The sequence below is a fragment of the Ornithodoros turicata genome, chromosome 9 (assembly GCF_037126465.1).
Source record: "Ornithodoros turicata isolate Travis chromosome 9, ASM3712646v1, whole genome shotgun sequence".
NCBI classification, from domain to species: domain Eukaryota; kingdom Metazoa; phylum Arthropoda; class Arachnida; order Ixodida; family Argasidae; genus Ornithodoros; species Ornithodoros turicata.
The window spans coordinates 30,528,917-30,551,334 of record NC_088209.1 but is presented as its reverse complement, the minus strand read 5'-3'; the positions used below and the strand labels follow the sequence as shown (position 1 = coordinate 30,551,334).

At 44.0% G+C, this 22,418-nt stretch overlaps 2 protein-coding genes across 2 annotated transcripts in view; one reads left to right on the top strand and one right to left on the bottom strand.

The window, feature by feature from the left end:
• The window catches only part of LOC135368606 (la-related protein 7-like), a 175,204-nt gene that overhangs the window by 137,820 nt on the left and 14,966 nt on the right, over positions 1 to 22,418 (bottom strand). Inside the window, exon 2 of the mRNA XM_064601996.1 lies at positions 4,927 to 5,033. The gene's annotated coding sequence lies outside the window, so the exon portion shown is untranslated. The remainder of the gene's footprint in view (positions 1 to 4,926; positions 5,034 to 22,418) is intronic.
• Positions 1,607 to 6,261, top strand: LOC135368609 (uncharacterized). Its single transcript, XM_064602000.1, has 5 exons — positions 1,607 to 1,721; positions 1,880 to 2,044; positions 2,156 to 2,249; positions 4,442 to 4,614; positions 6,070 to 6,261. Exons 1-5 carry the CDS (start codon positions 1,719 to 1,721, stop codon positions 6,154 to 6,156), a joined length of 522 nt encoding a protein of 173 aa, XP_064458070.1. The 5' UTR covers positions 1,607 to 1,718; the 3' UTR covers positions 6,157 to 6,261.

Here is a 22,418-nt window from a genome sequence, read left to right as displayed (position 1 = left end):
TCTTAAATGATGCAGTTCCGTATGCGATGGAACATAGCTAAAGTCACACACTGCACACTCACGATGCACAGTACGGAAACGAGCAGGTGTGCGCACGTACGTGTGTGAGAGGTGGATGCGTTTGTCATGAAGGATAGGAAAGTGCAAGCATAGAAGAATGATGTCACAGTTTGCGTAGAGGCTACAGTATATATTAAACGCATCGGCTTTTGCGAGCACAGTACATAAACTCTAAACAAAAGAAAAACAAACAAAAAATGGCTGCCAAGTTTTACGTCTTGATCGTAAAAGTTTAGAGTTTCCAACCATTTCACTACGGCCTCCGTATCCTCGCCGGGTATCTATAGACATTACGATCTCCAGATATTGCCTCGACATGTCCTCAAGGAGTCGCCTTACAGTGTCACGAAACGACGTAAGTGATACGAAAATGATTGAAACACATAAAAGTACTGATAAGATTCCAGCTAACAATAACAATAAATAAATAAACTCTTGCGTGCACGTTCGATGTTCCGCTCATATATGTTCCGATGTGTTCACATAGCCCTAAGGAAAACACAGCACATGCTGAGAAACGGACACAGGTTACAGAAAGATAACTGAAAATAATTGTTGACAGCGTGCTTACGTCTGTGGCGGGAACGGGACCTCGTATCCTCCTGTGGTGCAAGAGAAGGGTACGTGGTTGGACAATATCATAATTGATAATTCGTTGCTACCAAGTTGCTAGCGTCCTCGGCCGGGATCGAACCCACGTCCTCGGGATCAGTATAGGCAGACACACCACCGAAGCAGCGACTAATCGGCCGAGTGGACAGAGGCGATGTCTCCTGGACAAGAGAAGGTCTGTTCGATTCTCCTTTCCGTTTCGCAAGTGTCTCTCTGCGCTGTGATTGCAAACCTTTTGGACTTCAACGATTTCTCATGGCGGTAATAAATTAATCCACTCAAGGGGGAAGAGTGAAGGGAGTGCGCTACCAATGCATACAAAACTCTACAAAAAAAGTGATTGGAAAGCGAGCTGTGCCTTTAATTACGGGTTCACGTCGATGGAGCAAGCGTCTACTGTACGTAGCACAGTACAAACAGTGACAAGATAAACAATAAAAATTCGTCGAGGCGAACTCTATCCAAGGCTCCTTTTCCCCCATGAGTGTTCAATACACCTCTACCTGAGAAACGTCATCATGACGTTGGTAGACAGACTGAAACCGAAACAAATCGGAAGGGGAGGGCTGGGTTCCATGAATGGACGCTCGTTCGATGCCTCCTATTGAAAGAAAAGTAGGACCGAAGGTCGCGTCCCCTTCAGGGACAATCGTAATCCCCTCAATACCGTGGTTTCGGGCGTGACCTTGTTAGCCCCTAGCTTCGAGCGGAGTTCAACTCTACCAAATTGGTGGCGCTGTCGAACACTATGACGTCATTTGTCTCCTTTGAATAGTCAATCTTTTGTCCAATGAAATAACTTTACAGATGCCCTTTTTTATACAGTGCAAGGTCTTTTCACCTGTTTTTGGTACTAAATAGCAGAAATCATTAGGTTAAAAACGCCTCTGCATAGCACGGCAGTTAGCGCAAATTTTTCGATATTTTTAACCGTTCCCAGCGGCCATCGTTCTGCGCATCTGGCAACCTCTGTCAAAAGCGTGACCATGGTGATGCGCTCAGATTCGTAAACAACGGAGCGGTGCTCTCCATACTTTACTTGTATTATGGTAAGATCAATTTATTTTGAAACCTTTACTTTGCACGCGGTAACTGGAAATAATGCTTGCGGCTGAAGGCACTGAAAAACGCAATCAAAAGCCGCCGAAGGGCCGCCATAATCCTTGTCATTGTCTGCACACCTCAGCCTTGATTTTGTCGTTTTCAGGGAAAGAGGCTGTTGTCTTTCGCATCGCTTTGTTCTGCTGCAATCGCAATTCTCTACAGCATAGAGGTCGAGAAAAACAAATGGGTTACATCAAAATCAATTACACTCAAAGCGAAACTAAACGACGCCTTTTCGTTTGTGACGACAGCAGACTACATGAACAAAGTAAATATATGCGATTTACGTTCCCTTTGTGGCTCAGCTGCATTATCCAGCATCTGAGCTGGCTCTATACCACCACTACAGTGTCTTAACCATGTCTTTTTTTTTCTTCAGTGGTTACCGTTTGTCAGCTATGTTCGAGAAGCAGACGGCAAGCAAATGGGCATCGGCAAAAAATACCGAGCCACTTACGAGTTTCCTATATTAGGTGAGTATTAGGTGAGTGCCTTTATATAAACAGAGGTGGGGATAATTTTCTAATACAGAAAAAAGTTATAAGCTGTGACTGAGCAATTATTCCATCACAAATCGCGAAAGATAATCAGTGTGGTACGGTTTCCAACCAGCATGCGTGCAAAGCACGGACTCCAATAAGACGATCGTACTTTCTTACTCAACATGAGCTGCTCAGGGTTACACTCCAGTTATTCTCTGAGGATAAACGCACCAGGATAGTTGAAATGACACCAGAAAACAGGAAAACCCCAGACCTATAACCAGTGGTGTGGGCAGAAAAATATTTCGGGAGGGGTTCTATGGAGACTTTACGTGGGGGAAGAGGATTTCCCCCTCGTTCCCCTCTCCCAAATACTCTACCAAGGGCACAATTTTGGGAGGTTGGAGAGTTTGAACCCCCTAGACCCCCGTTGCTACGCCACTGGCTATAACTCTCACTGGCTTTGCTTCGAAGTACAGTTGTCGAGGTTTGTGACGTCACACATACTGCTGTTTTTGATGTGCTGTGCAAACAAAAATGTTTGTGTACTTTGAATATGTTATACATGAACATGTTGTACAACATAGAGAGGTTCATAGCCATGTATGCAGATAACTGTTCAGGAATATGGCCCCATGGTATATCATGCACAACCCTCACCATATCATGCCATTATCGCTGCTTCTTGCAAACATGGTAAATCTATTTATCTAACTGTTGATGCTGCTATAATTGAAACACTTGACATCCACTAAGGCTATTGTGGTTGTGAGTTGAAACTTGCCCCTTCCCCTGTGAGGGAGCTTTTTTAAAGGTACTGTAAAGCAGTAGACAAGCATGATATGCCGGTGATGTGACTACAGACTTTGTTGCTTCTAAATACCATATGCGGAACCATACGACCGACAACGCGCTATAAATATTTTTAATTTGCCACGAAAGATGCGGCGTAGTGGAGCGGTGCGACGCCTGGTGTCAAACAACCCCCTGTACAGCGGGCAACACTGAAAATTGGTATTACACACTGTGACATCGGAACTTCGTTATTTTAGTAACCATATTATTAGTTTTCCTGTTTACCTATGCATTCTGAAACCCCTGTTAACCCCCGTTTTTGCGAAGTAACCCAGTGCTGGCCGCTGTTCGATGGGGGCTCTCCCTACTTCTCTGCTGCGCCTGCGCGCTCCTTTTGTTCGCGGCCTCTTTCGAACGAACAAACTCTCTCTGTGAACCTCTGTGAACAAACAAGTCCCGACGCTGTCTGGTTTCCTGAACGTCTGACACATTTTTTTCAACGGCTCAGCATTTAATTTCAGTTCGCTTATCCGTTTATCCTCAGATGTGGATCGTTGTGTGGATTGCAGGACCGGATTTTATGGTGGATTGTGGTGGATTGTTATGCCGGGCCCAGTGTTATACGCATGCAATGTGGTTGCCGCCATATGTGTCAGAAGTACGGATTCATTTCGAATACCTAGTACAGTGTTGCCCGTCATCTGTAATTGTAATTTTCTAATTAACTGCACCGTCGATTGGAATGAAACTTGCACTATTTTTGTCCTGGTGGCTTGGACTATCGAATAGCCACACTAAATGACATTTGATCGGTGCTGCTTTAGAGTACCTTTAACTGGTTACAAATTACTTTTAGGCTTTAAAAATGCTTGTTTTGGCCTTGTTGCTTGCTGACAAACAGGAAAGTTAAGAGTGCATTCACACAATTTTGAATGACAGAGGAACGCAAAGATTTGATAACACTACTTTGTGCATCTTTGGGGTGGCAACTTGATAGTACAAACTTTTCAGCATGCTGAATCTTTTCACGTCTGCTAGACTGTGGAATTTAACACTAGAGCTTATCAAGCTTCTAAAAATAGCAGCACCAGCAAACCAGATGTATGCCTTTTACTGTCCACAAGCGTAACATCGTACAGGAAGAATAGTGGAAGGGGAATGCCGTTTTTGGAACTGTGGCTCCAATGGTCAAGTGGTCAGTCAAATTGTTTACTGTATCAGAGTCCTACCCCATCAATATGTTACAACAAAAATCCCACAAGCAAGTCTAGCCACTGCCCACATATAGTGCAGGACTTGTAGCATTCTGCCACTGTTTATGCGAAGATGTTCCAAAAGCTTTGCTGTCACTGTTCAGCAGAATCTAATTTCCCGTTTCACTCTTTCAGGAGAATACGACATGATGTACAGGGTAGTTGACTATGCACCACGTAAAAACGTCATTGTCGAGAGCGACTTCTTTCTGAGACCACACGTGGAGTTTCATTTCTTTGAAACCAAAGAAGATGAGTGCAGAATGGAAGTGCGACTGTCCTTCAGGAGATTCAGCTACCTCTATCAGGTACCACTAGATTCTACACTGACACATGACTGATAGCGGGCTGACGTGCACAGTGGGCTGCTCCAAGGTCACACCGTTTAAACACATCCATATCCGTTTTCAATGCCAAAGCTTATGCTGTTATCGTAGCGCGCGATTATATTGCAAAATCTTGTCAAGCCAGCTATATAATATGCACAGACTTTCTTAGTTTGATTTCATGCATAGTCCTCAGACGAGAGCGAATCTTCTGGTGCAGACAGCACAATGCAAGTGGGTACAGTTATCACCAAAGGCTACACTTTAACACTCAGCTGTCTCCAATCATCGTACCTGGCAATGGTTGTGCCGACAAAGCTGCTGCAGCTCATGTTATTGTGTTCAACAAGAGGCTGAGATCGGTCCTAAAGAAGGCCATCAGCACAGAAATGGCAGGAATTCTGTAAAGGGAAGAAACAATATGACACACATGATTAGGCCAAATGCACTAATTCTGTGATTCTACAATTTGTCGCAAGGCTGGGTAGATGGTGATGTGACATATTGAAAAGGGACAAGCAGCCGATGTAGGACACATAGGTAGGACAACTGCTATAGCAGTTGTGCTAAACTGTAGCTATACTGTGACTGCTATAGCAGTTGTCCTGTCCTTTCTATGTCTGTGTGTTCCACATTGGCTGCTTGTTCCTTTTTAATATGTCTCTGATTCCATCTTGGCAATTGGTCATGCAATGGGTTATTGGGCCAACTGGTTGAGGGGCACCCATACCCATGCATGTGGCTTTGCTTACTGAGGGAATGAATCACTGTGCACACACTGTAGCTGCCAGTTTTCAATTCTACACATATGCACTACATGCCCATCATATAAACAGTTATGATGACACAATTTCTTGGAGTTTTAAATAATAATAATAATGCTTTTTATTGCATTGCTTTATGAATGATATACTAATCTCTTAAGGAGCTTGTGATGTTACACTGCTGCTTGACATATAACTTACTCATAGTGGTAAGAAATGCCATGGTAGCATGGCATATATTACACGGTTCAAACTATGATATCAATTTGCAATGACATCGTAATGTTTTGTTGAATTTTGAAAACAATATTGAGTATGATGTCCCAATAAAACAATATCTCCGTAGCCATTTTGCTGTGCCATACATGTCAGAGCTTGCACATCAAGATATTCTACCCATACAGTTTGTCGTGGAGTGACAGCAGGGGGTTAATATGCCAGATAATGAACGTTCCAGTTTAGTCAAGGATGAATCTTCATTATTTTACCAAAACTAACGAAGATAATTATTTAGGGACAAACTGTTCTGTTTACATTTCGTGGAATGTTGAATAGCAGGTGTTGCTTTCCTAGGTTCTGCAATCAGTTCATCTCATCCCATGCCCTGATTACACGATGTACAACCATCAGGATGCATGTTTGCCAATTATATGTGTGTCTATCTTTTTCCCAGTATTCTTTAGGGCCAATCCTGCACTTCCTTGCCGGTCAGCAACTCCAGCGTTCACTATTCCTTCTGCGAATGGTGTTCCCATACTGACTAAAGTACAGCCAGGGAAGCTCGAGAAATCTCCCTGGTTCCCTGATACTCAGCTTACCTCAGCAGAGGACATCACGATACTAGTGCACATTCCAAAGTGTGGAAACAAAGGTATGGAATGGAACAAACTTCTCCACTGCAAGAGCACAACCCCCAATAGCACTGAATGGGACTCAAGTGATGGGATTCAGATGTATGGTGAGAAAGTTAGGGCATAAAAAGTACAATGTATGCCGAGAAAGCATTCATATGAATAAAGGAGAACATGGCCTGCTTGCAGGAAACTGTTTGAGGGAAATATAATCACCGAATTTCTCACTCAGTGCACACCAGGTGCAGTAATGCTTGAGTGAAAAGCTCATTGAGTATTTCCCTCAAACAGTCTTGTGCAAGTGGGCCCAGGAATGAAGGAGTACAGAAGTACACAGAAGGAGTACAGAAGGAGTACAACAGAGGGGCATATATTCCCTGTCTCACGCTGCTATTCCCTCCCTGCTTCTTTGTTAGGACTGGTTATTCTGCCATGCCTGGGCACACTTGGGCATATCCACAATGGGGAGCGGACAGTTGCTCAATGGACATTTGTTCACCAGACAATTACTCACCGGACATTTGCTCACGAGGCATTTGCTCACCAATCGAGAACTGAGACCAGATTATTTGCTCACCACGTTCTCTTTACCATGAGCCCACCCTGACAGTTTCATAATTTATGTTCATTTTTTCCACTGTGTGAAATAATGAATGATGATAAGCGTAGTATTTTTCAAAGCACAATTGTATTTTTGAAACCTTTTAGAAACAAATGCATCGTCCGACAGCTGCGGAAAAAAACGCTTCAGACTTCCCTCGGTGGAGGTGATGACTTCCATAACGGAAGGTATGACAGCTGTCAGTCGTTTTGGCCCTTTATAGCCGTGGCCACACCTTGCTTTTCTTTGTTGTTTGAAGGTATCGAACCTAAAATTTTTAGTCGGCATTTATGTGGTACTGATTTTCCAAGGAAAGAGGAAATAAGGGGCATAACCTTCCAGTGTTAGTTATCTGTACAGAAAATACTAGAAGAAGGAACACCACCTCACACACAAAGCAGCACCACTCCCTGAGACATTAAGCACAAAAAGACCTTTCCGAGGCTCAGTTGCTTAGGGAATTTACATTCCTCGCAGGATTATGCCATGGAGTCATCCGACAGCGTCCCACGATATACTAGGTGCTGAAGCATTTAAAAAAAATCAATTTTGCGGCACCATATTTTCATGAAGCGTCCACAGGGCTTATGTGTGTGCCCACTGCAATTTTGCGAAGTTAGGGTTAAACTCTGTCGCTGGATTAGCTAACTTGGCACTAAGCCCAATATTACCCTCACAGCATTTCATAAAAGCACAATTGATACGCATTATTTTTATAAGCTTTTGCACTTGTCAGGCACACAAAATTTTCACTAGTTAAACCAGTCTGCTTTGGAACTATTAAAGATATTTTTTTTAAAATAAATCAACGACCAATAAATGCCCTCGAGTATTACACTCAAGCTCCGCTATTACCAACACCACCGAGATAGAGAAAGCCTGCTTACTCGTCGACGTGACGTAACAACTAATGGTCAGCCAATCAAGATTGTGTTTTCAACAGCGGTAGCGAATTACGAACGAGCTTTCAGCAGTCGTAGCAGGACGAATCACAGTCGTCTGCGAGCAGTGATGGAACGTCCATGCGCACTAAATGGGAAGACTTAAAAATAAAGCTCAAAATGGTCCCATATCTTTCTCAAGATTGGTTTTCTGGAAAGTGTGTTGCACTTTTTGTCTACAGGTTCAAAGTTATAGCTGCAATCATTTCCGAGTTCTTGAATTCCGCAGAACGGCGAATCAGTCATGAGAGTCATGCAGAATCGCAATAGCAGACAATTCTGACTATACAGTCAAACTCCTTTATAGCGAACACCTTTTTAACGAAAATACCACTACAGCAAAATTTTTTGCGGTCCCGCTGGAGCCCTATAGGTCCAATAATGGACATCTTTTTTAACGAAAATACCTTCACTGCAAATTTTTTTTGCTGTCCCCTGAGTTTCGTTGTACAGGAGTTTGACTGTATATGCCCACGTAGCGAAGCAGGGAGAGGAGGCAATAAGTAGGCCTTCTGTAGTATCTAAGTGGCGTTGCCTTTACCAACATAACCAACTGTCATGTGAGTCCTACTACATGCTTCTATGCTTGTGCACATGCATGAATTACTATTAGGGAGCTTCAACTGTGCGTGTGGTTGAAAACATGACACACAAATTTGATGTTTCCCCCAGTCATCCCTCTAGCCAGAACGAAGTATGTTCCCCTGCGACAAACAAATTTTCTTCTTCTGATCGCTTTCGTTTCACTGCTTCAGGTTTAACCCAAGGACGTAAATCATAGGACATCTATTTCTTTTCTTTCAAGGGGGACCGTTTCACATGGATGCCTATTCCAAAAGTTGCACAGCCATGATGTGTTCCAGAACCAGGGACCACATTCCTCATGAACCAAACCATACCCAGATCGTGCCCTCGAATAGATAACGCACACTTAGGACAAACATTGAAGACTCTGTATGTGAGAACTGCATGTATAGTTACACACTCGTAAATTGTGGTTATTTGAGATTAGAGATGTTGCCCACGAATGCACCGTGTTAATTATCTGTTCAGCCATGCAGTCAGGAAAAAAAACAAGTTACATAGATGGTGCACAGCATATCAGTATGAACATACATTTATTGTTGGAGAATGGGTTGAAGGAGGAGAAATACGTGTGAAATAAGCAACAGGGTGTGCAGTCATAGAAATTTACATGTATGCTATGTTTGCAGTTTTGTCTACTAGTCCAGTTGTTTACGAAGTTGATCACATGGTCACGCTAGTGTGCAGTTGGATTACACTACAAATAAAATGTTCATGAACTTCATGCTGTGAAACACTAAGGAAGGAATACTTGTCTGTGATATATCTGTAGTGTAATACTAGTGAGGTGGGAAGTGACCCAGGTATCCTACACTGAACATGTACCATGCAACGAAGGAACCCCCTAAAAAGTACTACTCACTTCACACCACCATACGCATTCACAAAACAAATGCACACAATTTTTACTCCAGATTTTCAGCTGCAGCAACCTGCAGATTGTGTAGCACAGCTTATACATTCTCCAATATTTTGTGGCAAAAAAGAAGTCAACTCAAGCAAAAAAAAAAACTTGATTTTGCATCGCTGTTCCGTAGCTACAGTACACACTGTTCGCCACCATGACAGCTGCTGCTGCTGCACATGCTGCTGACCCGAGAAGGTTTGCACTTTGTCCTGAAAGTTTTATTCAATTACATTTACTCACTGATTTTTCTCGAGCACAGGCCTCTGTCAATCTTGAATGACCCTTGCATGTCCAACCTGCATCCATCGTCTTTCCAACTTCATCGGAGACGTCCGTTCTTCGCGCCTCTGACGCTCGTGGCCACGCAGGCGGCATACAGACCAACATCCGTCGTCCATCCGACTTCGTCCGAGGAGATTATTCTCAACGTGAGTGACGCTTGTAGCCAAGCAGACGACGCAAGAACTTGGGTATTCATCTGTTTCAGTCTGCATCCATCCTCTTGCCAACTTTGTCGCAGGTGTCGTTCTCCTCGCGACCGATGCTTCTGGCCTAGTAAACCACTTACGAAACTGTATTTCCATCCCATTTCAACCTACGTCCTCTATCTAACTTCACTGGAAGGGTCTGTTCCTCGCGCGTCTGGCACTAATAGCAAAGTAGAAGCAGTTTCAATCTGCATCCATCCATATATGTTGATCCATCCCCTAGCCAACTACGTCACAGACTTTTGCGCCTACCGTGAATGACATACAGTGCAAAAGAGGACATCTACGATCCTTCTTCCTTCTATGGAGCTTCTCGTTTCCACAAAAGGGGCATAAGGGAACGATACATTAGGGGAAGGGGCCGTCTCTTTCCATTCACATTCCGACGCCCCTGTCCGTGCAGCGTACTTATTGGGTACATGAACACAAGTGTCGTTTGTAATACCCCTGTCACACGGGCATTTCGATCCTTCTCGAATCCGATCTGCATCGAACTTCCCGAGCACGCTCGAGTTTTGACGCTGCTACACGGCCACTTTCAATGCGCATTGATTGATGCGCATAGGCAAATGAATAAACGGAACTCATTAATTTCGCGTTTCCTATATAACAGCGATATTAGTGGTAATTTATCGTATACCGATGTAAGCATCATTTGTAGCTTCGCGCGCATGTCCGTCTTAAGTTATGACAGTTCACCGGGGCCGAGGATGCAAATGGCGGCCGTCGAGCAGTGGGAACTGTCTTGAGTCAAGCAGGATCAAAGTTCGATCCTGCTTGGAAGCGGCCGTGTAGCACCATCCGATCTGCATTGGGTTCAAGCAGGTTTGGTCAGGATCGAAAATGCCCGTGTGACAGGGGTATAAGTAAAGAGGTTACAGGTCTTAGGGGCACTATGATAAGAGCACACTTTGGAAAACAGAAGGGAAAGGATATTTTGGAGACTCTCCTGATCAATGGCGTAGCCAGAAAAATATCTCGGGAGGGGTTCTATGGGTACTTTAAGTGGGGGAGGAGGATTTCCACCTCGTTCTTCTCGCCCAAATGCACTACTAAAGGTACGTTTTTTTTTGGGGGGGGGGTTGAATTTCCTACCGACTACACCACTGCTTCTGATTGGGCAAATGGACATGCGTTTCAGCACAGCATCTCTCTTTCATTGGCAAAGAAGGAACTACAGGTTTTCTCACTCACTTTAATCCAATTGTCAATCCGAGAAGGCTGTGCTTACCTTTGCTGCAGTACACCATACGAGAAAGCAATAATTTATGTGAGAGTATGTGAGAGTAGAAAAGTGCATAATAAAGCATGAGCAATAGCTTGTTTTGAACTAAAATCCTGTGGTACTAAAAGCTTTTACTGCTGGTGGCCCAAATATTGTATTTGCGGTGAATGAAAAAGAAAAAGAATTGAGCACCAACGCGCTGGTCACCCTGACAAGGCCACCAGGTCATTTCAAGACATTTCTGTTATTTGATGCCAAATATTAAATTAATTCTTATTTCAACACATGAGAAAAATGATAACCAATGTATGTTTCTGTTGTATTCAGTTTTTCTCACTCATTTTAATCCAATGGTCACCCAATTTAATCCAGTGGTCACTCAATTTAATCCATCCAATTTCCAAACGTATATATCCGTCATGGAAATTGTCATGGACTCTCGCCCATACTCTCTATCAAAATTGCTTGGTCCCTGGCCGAATCCAGCCCACCAACGCTCTGCGCTCAAAGCTCTTTTTGACCGTTTTGGACACCATAGGACTTCGATCCTTATTGTGAAGGGGCTCATTATTTCATTCCCCACATCACCACCAGCAATGGGGTAGAGTATCTCTTCTCTCGATGAAACTCTCCATTCATCATCTCACAATACAGTTGTTGTTGTTTGTGCCGTTGTCCGTCCTGTCACAAACATGAATGGATTGTCAGGAGGTGCAGAACATATGATGGTGCAGTGTGCACAAATGGTTCAGCAGACACTTCCCCGACCTTTGAACAGAACTGCTCTGGAACTGCTCAAGCCCCCCAAAAGAGTTATCGTAAAATATTTTAGTAGATTGAACTTTTTTTTCTTTCGTTCTTTGGAAATACTTAGTAACTGTATTGTTCTGTGTAGTATGCGGTTTATGTACTCATGACGCTGCTACTGTACTGGGACCAGTGACCTCGTCAAGCTACGGACATTGGCTTTTTGTCCCTGCCATTCAGTGATGAAATAAATACGTATCATGTGCAAATAAATAAATATCACGTTCACATATGTGGCTGGCATGAACTCTACGAACTTGCACCTGTTATAATGAATTTCCTTGTTTGCTAAGGCTTCTGGCGCGTGTCACAAGATAGGAGAACAATAGAGTTCGACGACGGGATGGGAAGCAAAGATAGGTTAGACTAAGGCAGGCACGCGTCACTCCATTACTATGTACAATGTACTCCACATGCACAATAGGTGGGCAGTGTCCCGCGAGCGCATTCAAGGACCAGAAAGAATTCGTGCATGTTTCTCATATTTGTCTTATCTATTATCCTTATCAGTATTATCCTCATAATGCTGAAGTGGATGTTCTTCGTACGCGTAGGGCGGCGGACTTCCTTCATGAAAAGCTCACACAGACAGGGATTTTTCCAGCACCCGACATACTCCGCAACATCCTTCCATTGATTTTACACATTGATTTAATTGACTGACTCCGTAGAATTTTCCAATAATGATCTCTTTCATAAAAAAAAAAAAAAAGAAAACACTGCCTAATGAGGCGAGTGTCGCATCTTCCCAAAACAATTCCAATACCTACACCCGCACAAATGAAAGTCCTGCGCGAATCACTGTATACAAGGACCCCCTACATCCCCAAATCTTTGATGACACCTCTTGCCTTTTTTTCCTGCGCACGTCCCCTAAAAAAAGGGAGGGGGGGACTCTGTTACCTGTTAGCGGCAGACGGCTGTCGGCTATGACATGTAAAGCTGCTACTACAACGTAAAACTATAATAATGCCCTCAGTTTTTCTTTTTTTGCAACCCCCCTCGTCCCTCGTGCATGCGATCCCGGGTTAACTACTGCATAAAGAGACGCTGAATAGACTATATGTATTCCTAACAAATAGTCATGGTAAACATTGCCCCGTTTGGGCACACAAATCAACTTTCCCGTAACCACACCTGCATGCGCCCAGTAGCTTTGCGTACGGGTGATAAACAGATGAATGGATCTCGGCCAACTTCACACAAAGAATAACAAAATCAAAGGCCCCTGTGCCAACTGCGAAGCGCAAGTGTCGCGGGTGAGTGGATGGGTGTCCTGTGTTTCGTCTACGCATATGTTTGCTTCCTGAATTCCACTGGACGGGAAATAACAGATGTCACAAATTCGAAAAAAAAAAAAAACCTTATCCACATAACGGGGACTCGTCACATAACGGGCATAGCAAGCGTTTCACAGACGCACTTTCAAGAACCATTCATTCAGGCAATGCATGCACCGCAGGCGCAGAAGAGGCCACTCTCGGAGTTGTACTGTATCTGCTTCCTTTGTCGCCCGTAGATAAGCTATCGGTCTCGTACCGTTTCGTGCAGCAGGTAGAACACATCTTCTGGAAATATGATAGATAGAAACAAAGTTTTTGACGAACCATAATCGCATCAGGACTTTGGAAAAACGCCGCCTGCCGTCCAGCGCATCTTCCTGACGAGCTCATGGAATCGCAGCGTGCATACTCCGACACGAGGACTCCGGTCTTTTCTTTTTTTTTTTTTTTTGCCATCAGACGGCAAATAGCACAACAGTTCGTTGACCAAATGACGCGTCGGGAGTGCGGTGGAGTTTCCCCAGGATCATTTACACAACAAAGTATCGTGTCACGACGCATGCTCATACCCTGCGAGCAGCGATATCCTGACACCACGAAACCGCATCCGTTGCTTGCATGCTCGTCCGAAAGGTGCAGTCTTCCATGACTGACCTCTGTCACTTCTGTGACGTCAACTGTGTGGGCATTAGCGCTACGTTTTATAATGGAGTAGTGGACTCGATACGACTGTCCGAATAACTGACTCGAAGTCTAGTACTCAGTCACATTTGCGAATGATAATCAGGAAGACAATAACAGACTGGATCCAACGTTTGACCTTTGCAATAAAATTCCGCCGAGGTTGACGTGATGCCAAACATCACATCAATTAAAAAACCCCTACACGCGAAACACAATGTGAATCATCAACCGAAGTAGAAGCGAATTCGTTGCAACCTATAGAGTCTAACTGTCAATCTGTATACTGTTTTTTTAATTGATCGATCACCAGCACATTCGAAGGGGATGCCACGATATTCCACCGTTAAGAATCCACCGTTTAAAATCCCAGATTTCTAAATTAAAGCTATAATATGAAGAATGGCGGAATGATAGTGTTGAATAATACATATTACTGACAAACATCGTGGTATTGCGTGATTTCGACGTCAGTAGAAGTCATTGTCGTGAATAAAACCCAGATTTTTGGCGACCGTTACGCTCAGCATAGCGGGCACATCAGAGCAGCAAAAATTATTAGCTTTTGGTTAGGTTAGGTTAGTTTTCAGAGGATAGGTTAATTTAGGTGTTTTTTGACAGCTCACCACGCCGTTGGGGGCTCCCCATAGTTGGGCACGCACGCAACGGCACGCTAGCGCCGTTTGGGATTTTCAGCATATGGGATTCTAAATCTAAACGGTGGATTCCTAGCGGTGGCAATTCGGGAAAGACATTCACCGTTTCAGTGCATAGAAACCTCCTCCACAGGACATTTGAAGCACGAATCAGAAATGTAAAGAAAATGCGCAAAAAAAGAAAAAAGAAAAGGGGTTTCTCTTTTGTTCGTGTGCCAACGCGGCATAATCGATGCCGCGTTGCTAATCAGCATGCATATCACGAGTTGTGTAGTATGTTCTGTTTGTACATGTACTCTGCGAGGTTCCAGGTCGCTGAGTCCGTCTGATATGCACGGTTTCGGGGTGGGCAGAACAACGGCTTCCGTGGGTTACCGTCACGGTGGCAAAGGAAAGTGGATGGAGCTCAGCGTGAAAGCATAATGTCGGCCATGGAGAACACAGCCTGGGCTCGGGCAACAAACAAATAAGGCGGCACGGGTGCTCTATCGGCTGCTTCGTGCATTTGTCGGACTCTGGGCGAGACTACTTGCTGGACAAAGTCAGCGTTATGCGGGTCACCAAATATAAAATATGCTGGACGCAGCGGGGAAGAACTTAACCGAGACAAAAGAAAAAAAAAATAAAAGAAGAAAAAGCGAACCTCCATGAAGCGGAGGGAGTCCGTAAGGTCCGCTTCTCGAATCTGAAGTGATGGCCAAGTGATCCAGACTCTCGTTTGGAAGAATGGCAGTAGCTCACAGTTCAACTTCTAGAGGACAAGGAGCTACACGTGGACAGAGTCAGACAAGTACAAAATACCGCAAGGAAGTATTTTGAAACTGAATAGTAAATATCAAGAGCAGAACGTAACTAAAATACAGTACAAAATACTCGAAAATAAAACCATTTAAAGTAGAGTATCAAACACTTAAGATACTTCAGTTTCGGTCAAAAAGAAGACATGGTCGCGGGTACCGTTTCGAGATTTAAAAATCTCGCTGAAATGTAGCTGAAAATCTGATCTTAGTAGTAATTGTACTTCAGGAAGAGTTCGTGCAGTATCGAGTAGTTTAATATTGCCGTTAGGTGACGTCTTCGTCGTCCATTGTATGGGCCAAGTTCGCGCCTGGCACTCTTGTCCTCTTCACGGCCTCCATAAAATTCCTATGGCAACCATACTAAATGGTCTCCTTATATCCCTCAATGGACAAGAAGGTCAGCACTGGCCACTGGCCCATGCAGCAAGTCAACACTGCACAATATGAATCACCCGATTCAACGTGCTCACAGGTGAAAGACCTGAAAGCTAGTCAAGACAAATCTCCCATATGAAAACAGCCGGCAACATAAAGTTACCTTTGATGTCAGAATGCTACACCAGGGGACAGATAAGAAAAACAGCACAGTATACAATGACACGGGAAAAGCAAAGAAAAGAGTTTGCAGCAGCACGAAGACGAGAGACAAAGTAATTAAAATACCGAGTAGAAAACTAGAACAAAAAAGGAATGTATTTTGAGATAGAGTACAAAATACTTTTCAGAAAAAAAGTAACTAGTAAGATACTAAATACTCAAATAATTATAGACCTCTACCCCAGAAACGTCATCATGACGTTGGTAGACAGACTGAAAACGAAACCAATCGGAGGAGGAGGGCTGGGTTCCACGAATGGGCACTTGTACGCTGCCTCCTATTGAAAGAAAAGTAGGACCGAAGGTCGCGCCCCTTTCAGGGACCATCGTAATCCCCTCAAAACCGTGGCTTTCGGTCGCGACCTTGTTCGCCCCTAGCTTCGAGCGTAGTTCAACTCTACCAAATTGGTGGCGCTGTCGAACACTATGACGTCATTTGTTTACAAACAGGGAGAGGTATTTTAAATACAAAACTTCAAATACGTACAAGCCGGGACAGAGGCTCATTGGTGTCTCGCCACGTCCAAGGTCACGAAACCGCAGCTCAGAGGAGAAAAACAGAGATTAGTGAAAGGTATATGTGGATTTTCCATAAGTCATTGTAGTGCAGAAAAACCTATACTATGTACCATTATACCTACACCGGCACACTGCAGTGCACGAAAGCGACCAGCGGGATGCACCAAGGGAGTACATAAATGTTACTTGCTCTTTTTTTTTTTTTTTTTTTTTTTTTTTTTAGTGTCTGATCTTTCCTACTGGGCCCTTTTCTCTCCTGCCTTTTTTCTTTCTTTCTCTTTTTTTTTGGAGGGGGGGGGGGTGAGGGAGGAGGTCTATAGAGGATGGAGAATCAAGGACGGTGAAATCTGGCATGAAGAGTGGTGGCAATCGTTTAAAGGACAGGGAGGGGTGACCACTGACGGAACCTATCTAGGCCAATGCAACCCTTGTTCTGTTTATCCATAGTTTGTCCAGATATTAGAGCGACAAGGCCGAGATACGGAGAATGATCACGAGCAAGGGGTAAGGCTCAAGGTCGGTCACACAGAAGGAGGTAAGCGAGAATAACGATGAGGCCAGCAGCGAATTAGTATGCTAGGTTAGTAACGTTTCCTAGAAAGTGGTTTCGTTTATTTTATTTTTACGGGAGAAAGAAATACAGAGAAAAAGAATGAAGCAGCTTGATAGCATCCATACCCCCTCCCTCTATCAGGGTAGCAGCAAGCATAGAAAAATGAAAGTACAGTTCTGAGTTGGCAGATAACATGACCAAGGTCACCGGGTGAGACGCTACGACGACGCCAAATTCGAAACGAATGAACGCATCTAATGTGACGCTCGTACAAAATGTCTTTTTTTTTTTTTTTTTTTAGTACACTTCTGGACATAACATTGGGAACCCGCTATGTTTCAAACGCGTCATATTCAGTTCTGAATGCCGGGATATTCTAATAGAATTCATGTCGCATATGATGTGTTGTCGTATGCCTACTTACATTTGCTGAATATTGAACATAAGAAACATCACTCGCAAAGCGTAATTTCTTGACGAGAAGAAACTCGCAAACGTCCCGTACCCGAATAACATTTAGGCCACTAAAAAGTGATCCCGCACGCGCAACATACGGAATTGCTCACAAATGAAACGCTGAAGCCGGACAATTACTCACGTCATTATAAAATACCCTAGAGCCCACCCTGAGATTTTCATTCCCTCGCAAGGGCTCTCTTGCAGTTTCTGCTCCTTTGGAATTGACACTGCCGTCGAATCCAATAACTTTTAGCGACCTCTTGACATATTCCTAACCGTCCAAATGATTCGATTTTCCACTGTAACGACTTCCATAGTCAACGTTGTCTGATGGTGATGGTCTTTTCACTGCACTTTGTAGTGAACATACCGTAGAAATACCCGCACTGTATACCCGAAATGTAACGCACACTGATCCGACACTCTCGTACTGAATGATTGAATGTGCGGCTTGAACGAGAGCACAGTGACTTTTGAGCAGTACCTTTTATACAGGTTACCCTGCAAGCAAACAAGAAAAACAAACGAAGGAAATTCAAACGTGGAATTCGTTTAGAAGTTACAACGTTCCTATAAAGGGTACATTTATAAGTTACGACGATTGAATTTCCGTTGAACACCGAAGTAACCTCTATTGCTCCTCCAGTGTCTCGTTACAAGTCATGTTTAACCTCTAAATAGAGGTATCGGCCGTGTAACCTCTACGATATTTGGAAATCTACGTCTATATAAAGGTTACACATTGCTAAAAGTTACAATAAAGGGTACCGAGTTAAGAGTGTGTACTGAGCCCTGCTACCTGCGTTTCATCGCAAGGGTCGGTTGTAGGGACCGTAATCATTTATTGTACTACCTGCCAGTTACAATGACAGCTGGACATGTACCAAGACAGTCTGACTCGCGTATTTCCCCTCACAACGCAGTACGTGCGTACTTCAACCACTTCAACAGCGTTTCGCCGTCACGCGTGTTCAGTGGGAGCTAATATCGAGCTGCAAGATAAGATGGTTCTCGGAAACGAAAGGGTTTGATTGCGCTGAAAATATCATGAGATGCGGACATAACGGAAATTGATTTCACATCACGTTTGTATAACCCTCTGTATAGGATGGGACAACATTGTCATCATTAAAATGAAGTGCTCTGGTTGCCCACAAAGTGTTAAAATAGCTGCACGAGAGGGTATACGACACGCTCTCTACAGATTGTTCTCAACGATGTACCCGAGAGCTGAAGATATCACTGCTCATGTATTATAGGAAACGTTTGTCTCTGTGCCAAACATGCGCAGAGAGAGGCCACATTCAAAATACATAGAGCTAGCGTGGGTTTCATTACTCTGTTTTGTGTAGTACTGTACCCTTTTCATTACCATGCCGACAGAGACACCGCAAAATCTCAACATGTATTGTACACACGTGCTTTAGTCCACTTGGCTTTGCACGAACAGTCGAGTAGTTAGATTTTCGGTGCGCGCATGCACGAAGAAAAGTGACCACGTATAATATGCTAAGTGATGAATATTCCAATGCCTTTCATAAATAAATAGCACAGTGGGAAGGCAGTGACTCGAATAACAAGTTCATTTGCCTGTATGATTTGTTCCCCTTCAACGTTTAGCCCACATCGCCATCACATGATTGTTGCGATGCGCAATGTCCATTCATGTTGTTGTCGTGTAACGAGGAAGTGCAAGCCGTCTCTTCGTTAGGCGGTATCCTGTTGACACTGTAGGAACACGTACTTAGCTCCTTCCCACGCAACACTGAGAAACAGGATAGCGATAAGCAGGAAATAAAGTAACGTTACGTAAGGTTGGAACAAAAGCAAAAGCGGTCTTTATGTTTGCGGGAATGCCGTGCAAAATAATGAAGGAACCTGGGAAGAATGCAACCTCCGTCCTTGTTTCTCCAACCACGCACGATAGCAGGGTTCTGTTATGACCCTCTTAGGCGTGATGTACTGCTTGCGACACGCTTGCCTGAAATCAGCACCCTGTAGTTTATCCCATCTCAAATCTCCAGGTGTTGCAAGATCATTTATTTTTAGTAATAAACACGTGCAAGCATATGGACTTTCTTTAAGTACAATATTGGAATAACATTTCCGAGGGCAACAAAGGAAATATGGGCTGCAGAACTACTGACAGGCGATTCCAGACAACATTGTCGCAAGCAGTACCTGTTATGTCACTATGTTGCATCTTGCACCAAGCTTGAATACGGAATATTTGCCAGCCTTCCTGGGCAGATGGCTCGACGCAGAGGAAATATTGGTGGATATATTGATTTAAGACATGTTTTCTAGTGCCTATAATGAGGTTAGACCTCTCGTCTGGGCATCTTTCTTTTGTGAACGGATCAGAAAAGTGAACAAAGCACGAAATACCATTTTATTTTATTTTATTTTTTCTGAAGGAGTTCTCTAAGGCTCACGCGCCGGGAGTCTAGTCTCGTTACGCTTTAGAGAACACTGAAATCTATACCAGCCAAGACACATTCTCCTGAAAACTGAATAATTCGTCGCGGTGCCATGCGGCATTGGGCCAACTTCGGAGCACAGTGCATCCGTTCTTCTACTTGGTATGAGATGAGAGTGGTCAGCCAAAGAAGAAAAGAGGATGCATTGTGCTCCGCGAAGTTGGCCCAATGCCGCATAGTGCCAGATTTGGGTGAGTTTTCTTTCTTTTTTTGTGTGTGTGTGTGTGCTGATAACAATGGGCCACAATATGGCTCCCGCCACCGTTCGACGAGCCGAATAGGAAGAAACACATAGAAAAATGGCGTCTTCGGCTCATCTGCCCTACCATAGACGCTGGAGGGTGTCGCGCCCAGCAGTCACCTGAGTTGAGAGATCTTATTCCCTGTCGGCACCGAGAAAGGGACTGTGGCTTTTAGCGGTATCGCGGACATGAACAAAGGGGGGTAGCGGTGCCCTGGGTTGATTTCAGAGGAAACTATGCCGACGTCCGTCCTGAAAGACTTCCCGGAAACGAAAGAAAAACTTCTGACAAACGTTGCACCCACCCTGGAATGTAACAAAACGTTGCTCGTGTTTGCACCAAATATGCTAACGTCGCGATGGCGGATCGGATAAATTCGGCATGACATCGTCTCACTACTCTGAATGTCCCGAGCATTCATATGATTCCTGCTCTTCTGGTTCTTTTCATTCAACTTCCTCATTCACCTCCGGTGGCCGACCGGATGAACTACTATACCCATCAGTTACGACGCACCCGCGTGTGTGATATCTCATTTGCGTGTGTCATGTGTGTATGCCCCATCTTTTTCATCGTCACTCCACTCGTATATTATCCCACATGCACTGAGGTATGGTACCGCAATTGTTGTGGTGAGACACCTCTTCTCATCGTCATTTATGTAATTGTTGTTGTTCATTCATCGTGTATGAAAGCTTAATTCTTTCGGCAGCCGTTTGCCTTATATCTCCTATATACTGTTCGATTCCACGTGCTCCGCATAACTGTGTCGTCGCCTTATGCGCGATATAACCGCCATCGCTATTGTGGCAGGGAGACCTAAGTATGGCATTCTCAGGGCAGCGCTCAGTGCAGGAGTGTCCCTAGACTCCCTACACACGTGGCAAGGTAACACGGAGTCAAGCGGACCTTTCTTTCCGCGTACTATCAATGCTGACGGAAATATGCGTCCAGCCATTCAACGAGTGGACTTGGGCGCCTCTTTCAAAAATTTCTCCACTGTTATGGTATGTACTTGAAAAGATAAGAAGCTGGCGACGCTCATGGCTCAAAAGTCGAAGTACAAGCAAAGAATTGACTGAACCGACAACAGTATGGGCTCTTCTGGTACACCCCAAGGTGGCGAGGATATCGATGGTGGGGTTTCATTGACGGTCAGGGAGGGGGGGGGGGGGGTCTGATGGATTTTCGTGACCTTGGGGAGCCACCGGAAGCTGACAGTGGATGCTGGTGGTGGCAGACCATTTCGTTTCACCGATCGTGGTCAATCGACAATTGCTTGATTGAATATATAGTCCATGATTAATTGATGTCGATTACATCTGGTCGTACATATCTTTCAGGGTAGGTGACTAACTGTTTGGACTAGGTCAGATATATAAACAAAATATGGAGACTAATTTTGGAGGTGGTCTCGATGGTGTGAACAACCAATCTGTTTCTTTGGCTGGTGAGCTACCAATTTCACTTACCAGTTACCAGTACATGAACAATAGAAATGGCTGTGCGGAAGGAAGTAACAACAAGAGATAAATGATGACTATGACACGGGTGTGGAAAGAGTTCATTAAGTAGCTACTATATAATAATTCAAAGGAAGTTCGTGCAAAGCAAAAACCATGACAGAGCAATTCAAACAGTTGCAAGGGCGAAAATGAATTCGTGCTGAAAGAGTCTGTTTGTTCATTTCACCTTTTAAATTAACTTTACTGACATTACTGTTAGTTGGGGAGACTCAGGTCAATTGGGGTCACTAAAGCGTGGTACTCTCATCAGCTCGTTTTGTATTACGAGTATGTAGTTCGCAGAGATCGTACACTGTAATACGCTACAGAGATATGCATTGACGATTATATTCCCCATATAGGCCCCGTTTCACCAACGCTGGTTAACTTTGAACCGAACTCAAGGGCTGCTAAAACTTGAAGCCAACACTCATTCTTTTTTACAAACGTTAGTTGGTGACGTCATGAATGCTTCAGTGACAGTAACTCTCTTTAGTGGAAACCGTTGATCTCGGGTTCAAATGATAATCGGCGTTGGTGACAGCGAGCCATAGTCAGTACGAGCTTACTACTTACTGCAAGAAAGGAAAACAAAATGTTTGACGCGTGGTGGTTCTCAACGCATGAGAGGCACGTTCTTTACAAGCTATAGAACTGGAAGTAGTTAACACTGTTGGTCAGTGCGCTGCTGTGCAATCCCAGTCATTATACTATCGTACACGCTCAATTGTCTCGCGACGTAAAAACCTCATTTATTTATTTATTATATCGTACACGTGTTCACAACATGCACACCGTATCGTCATGCAACTGTATCATTTTATTTGCGTCACGAAGCACAT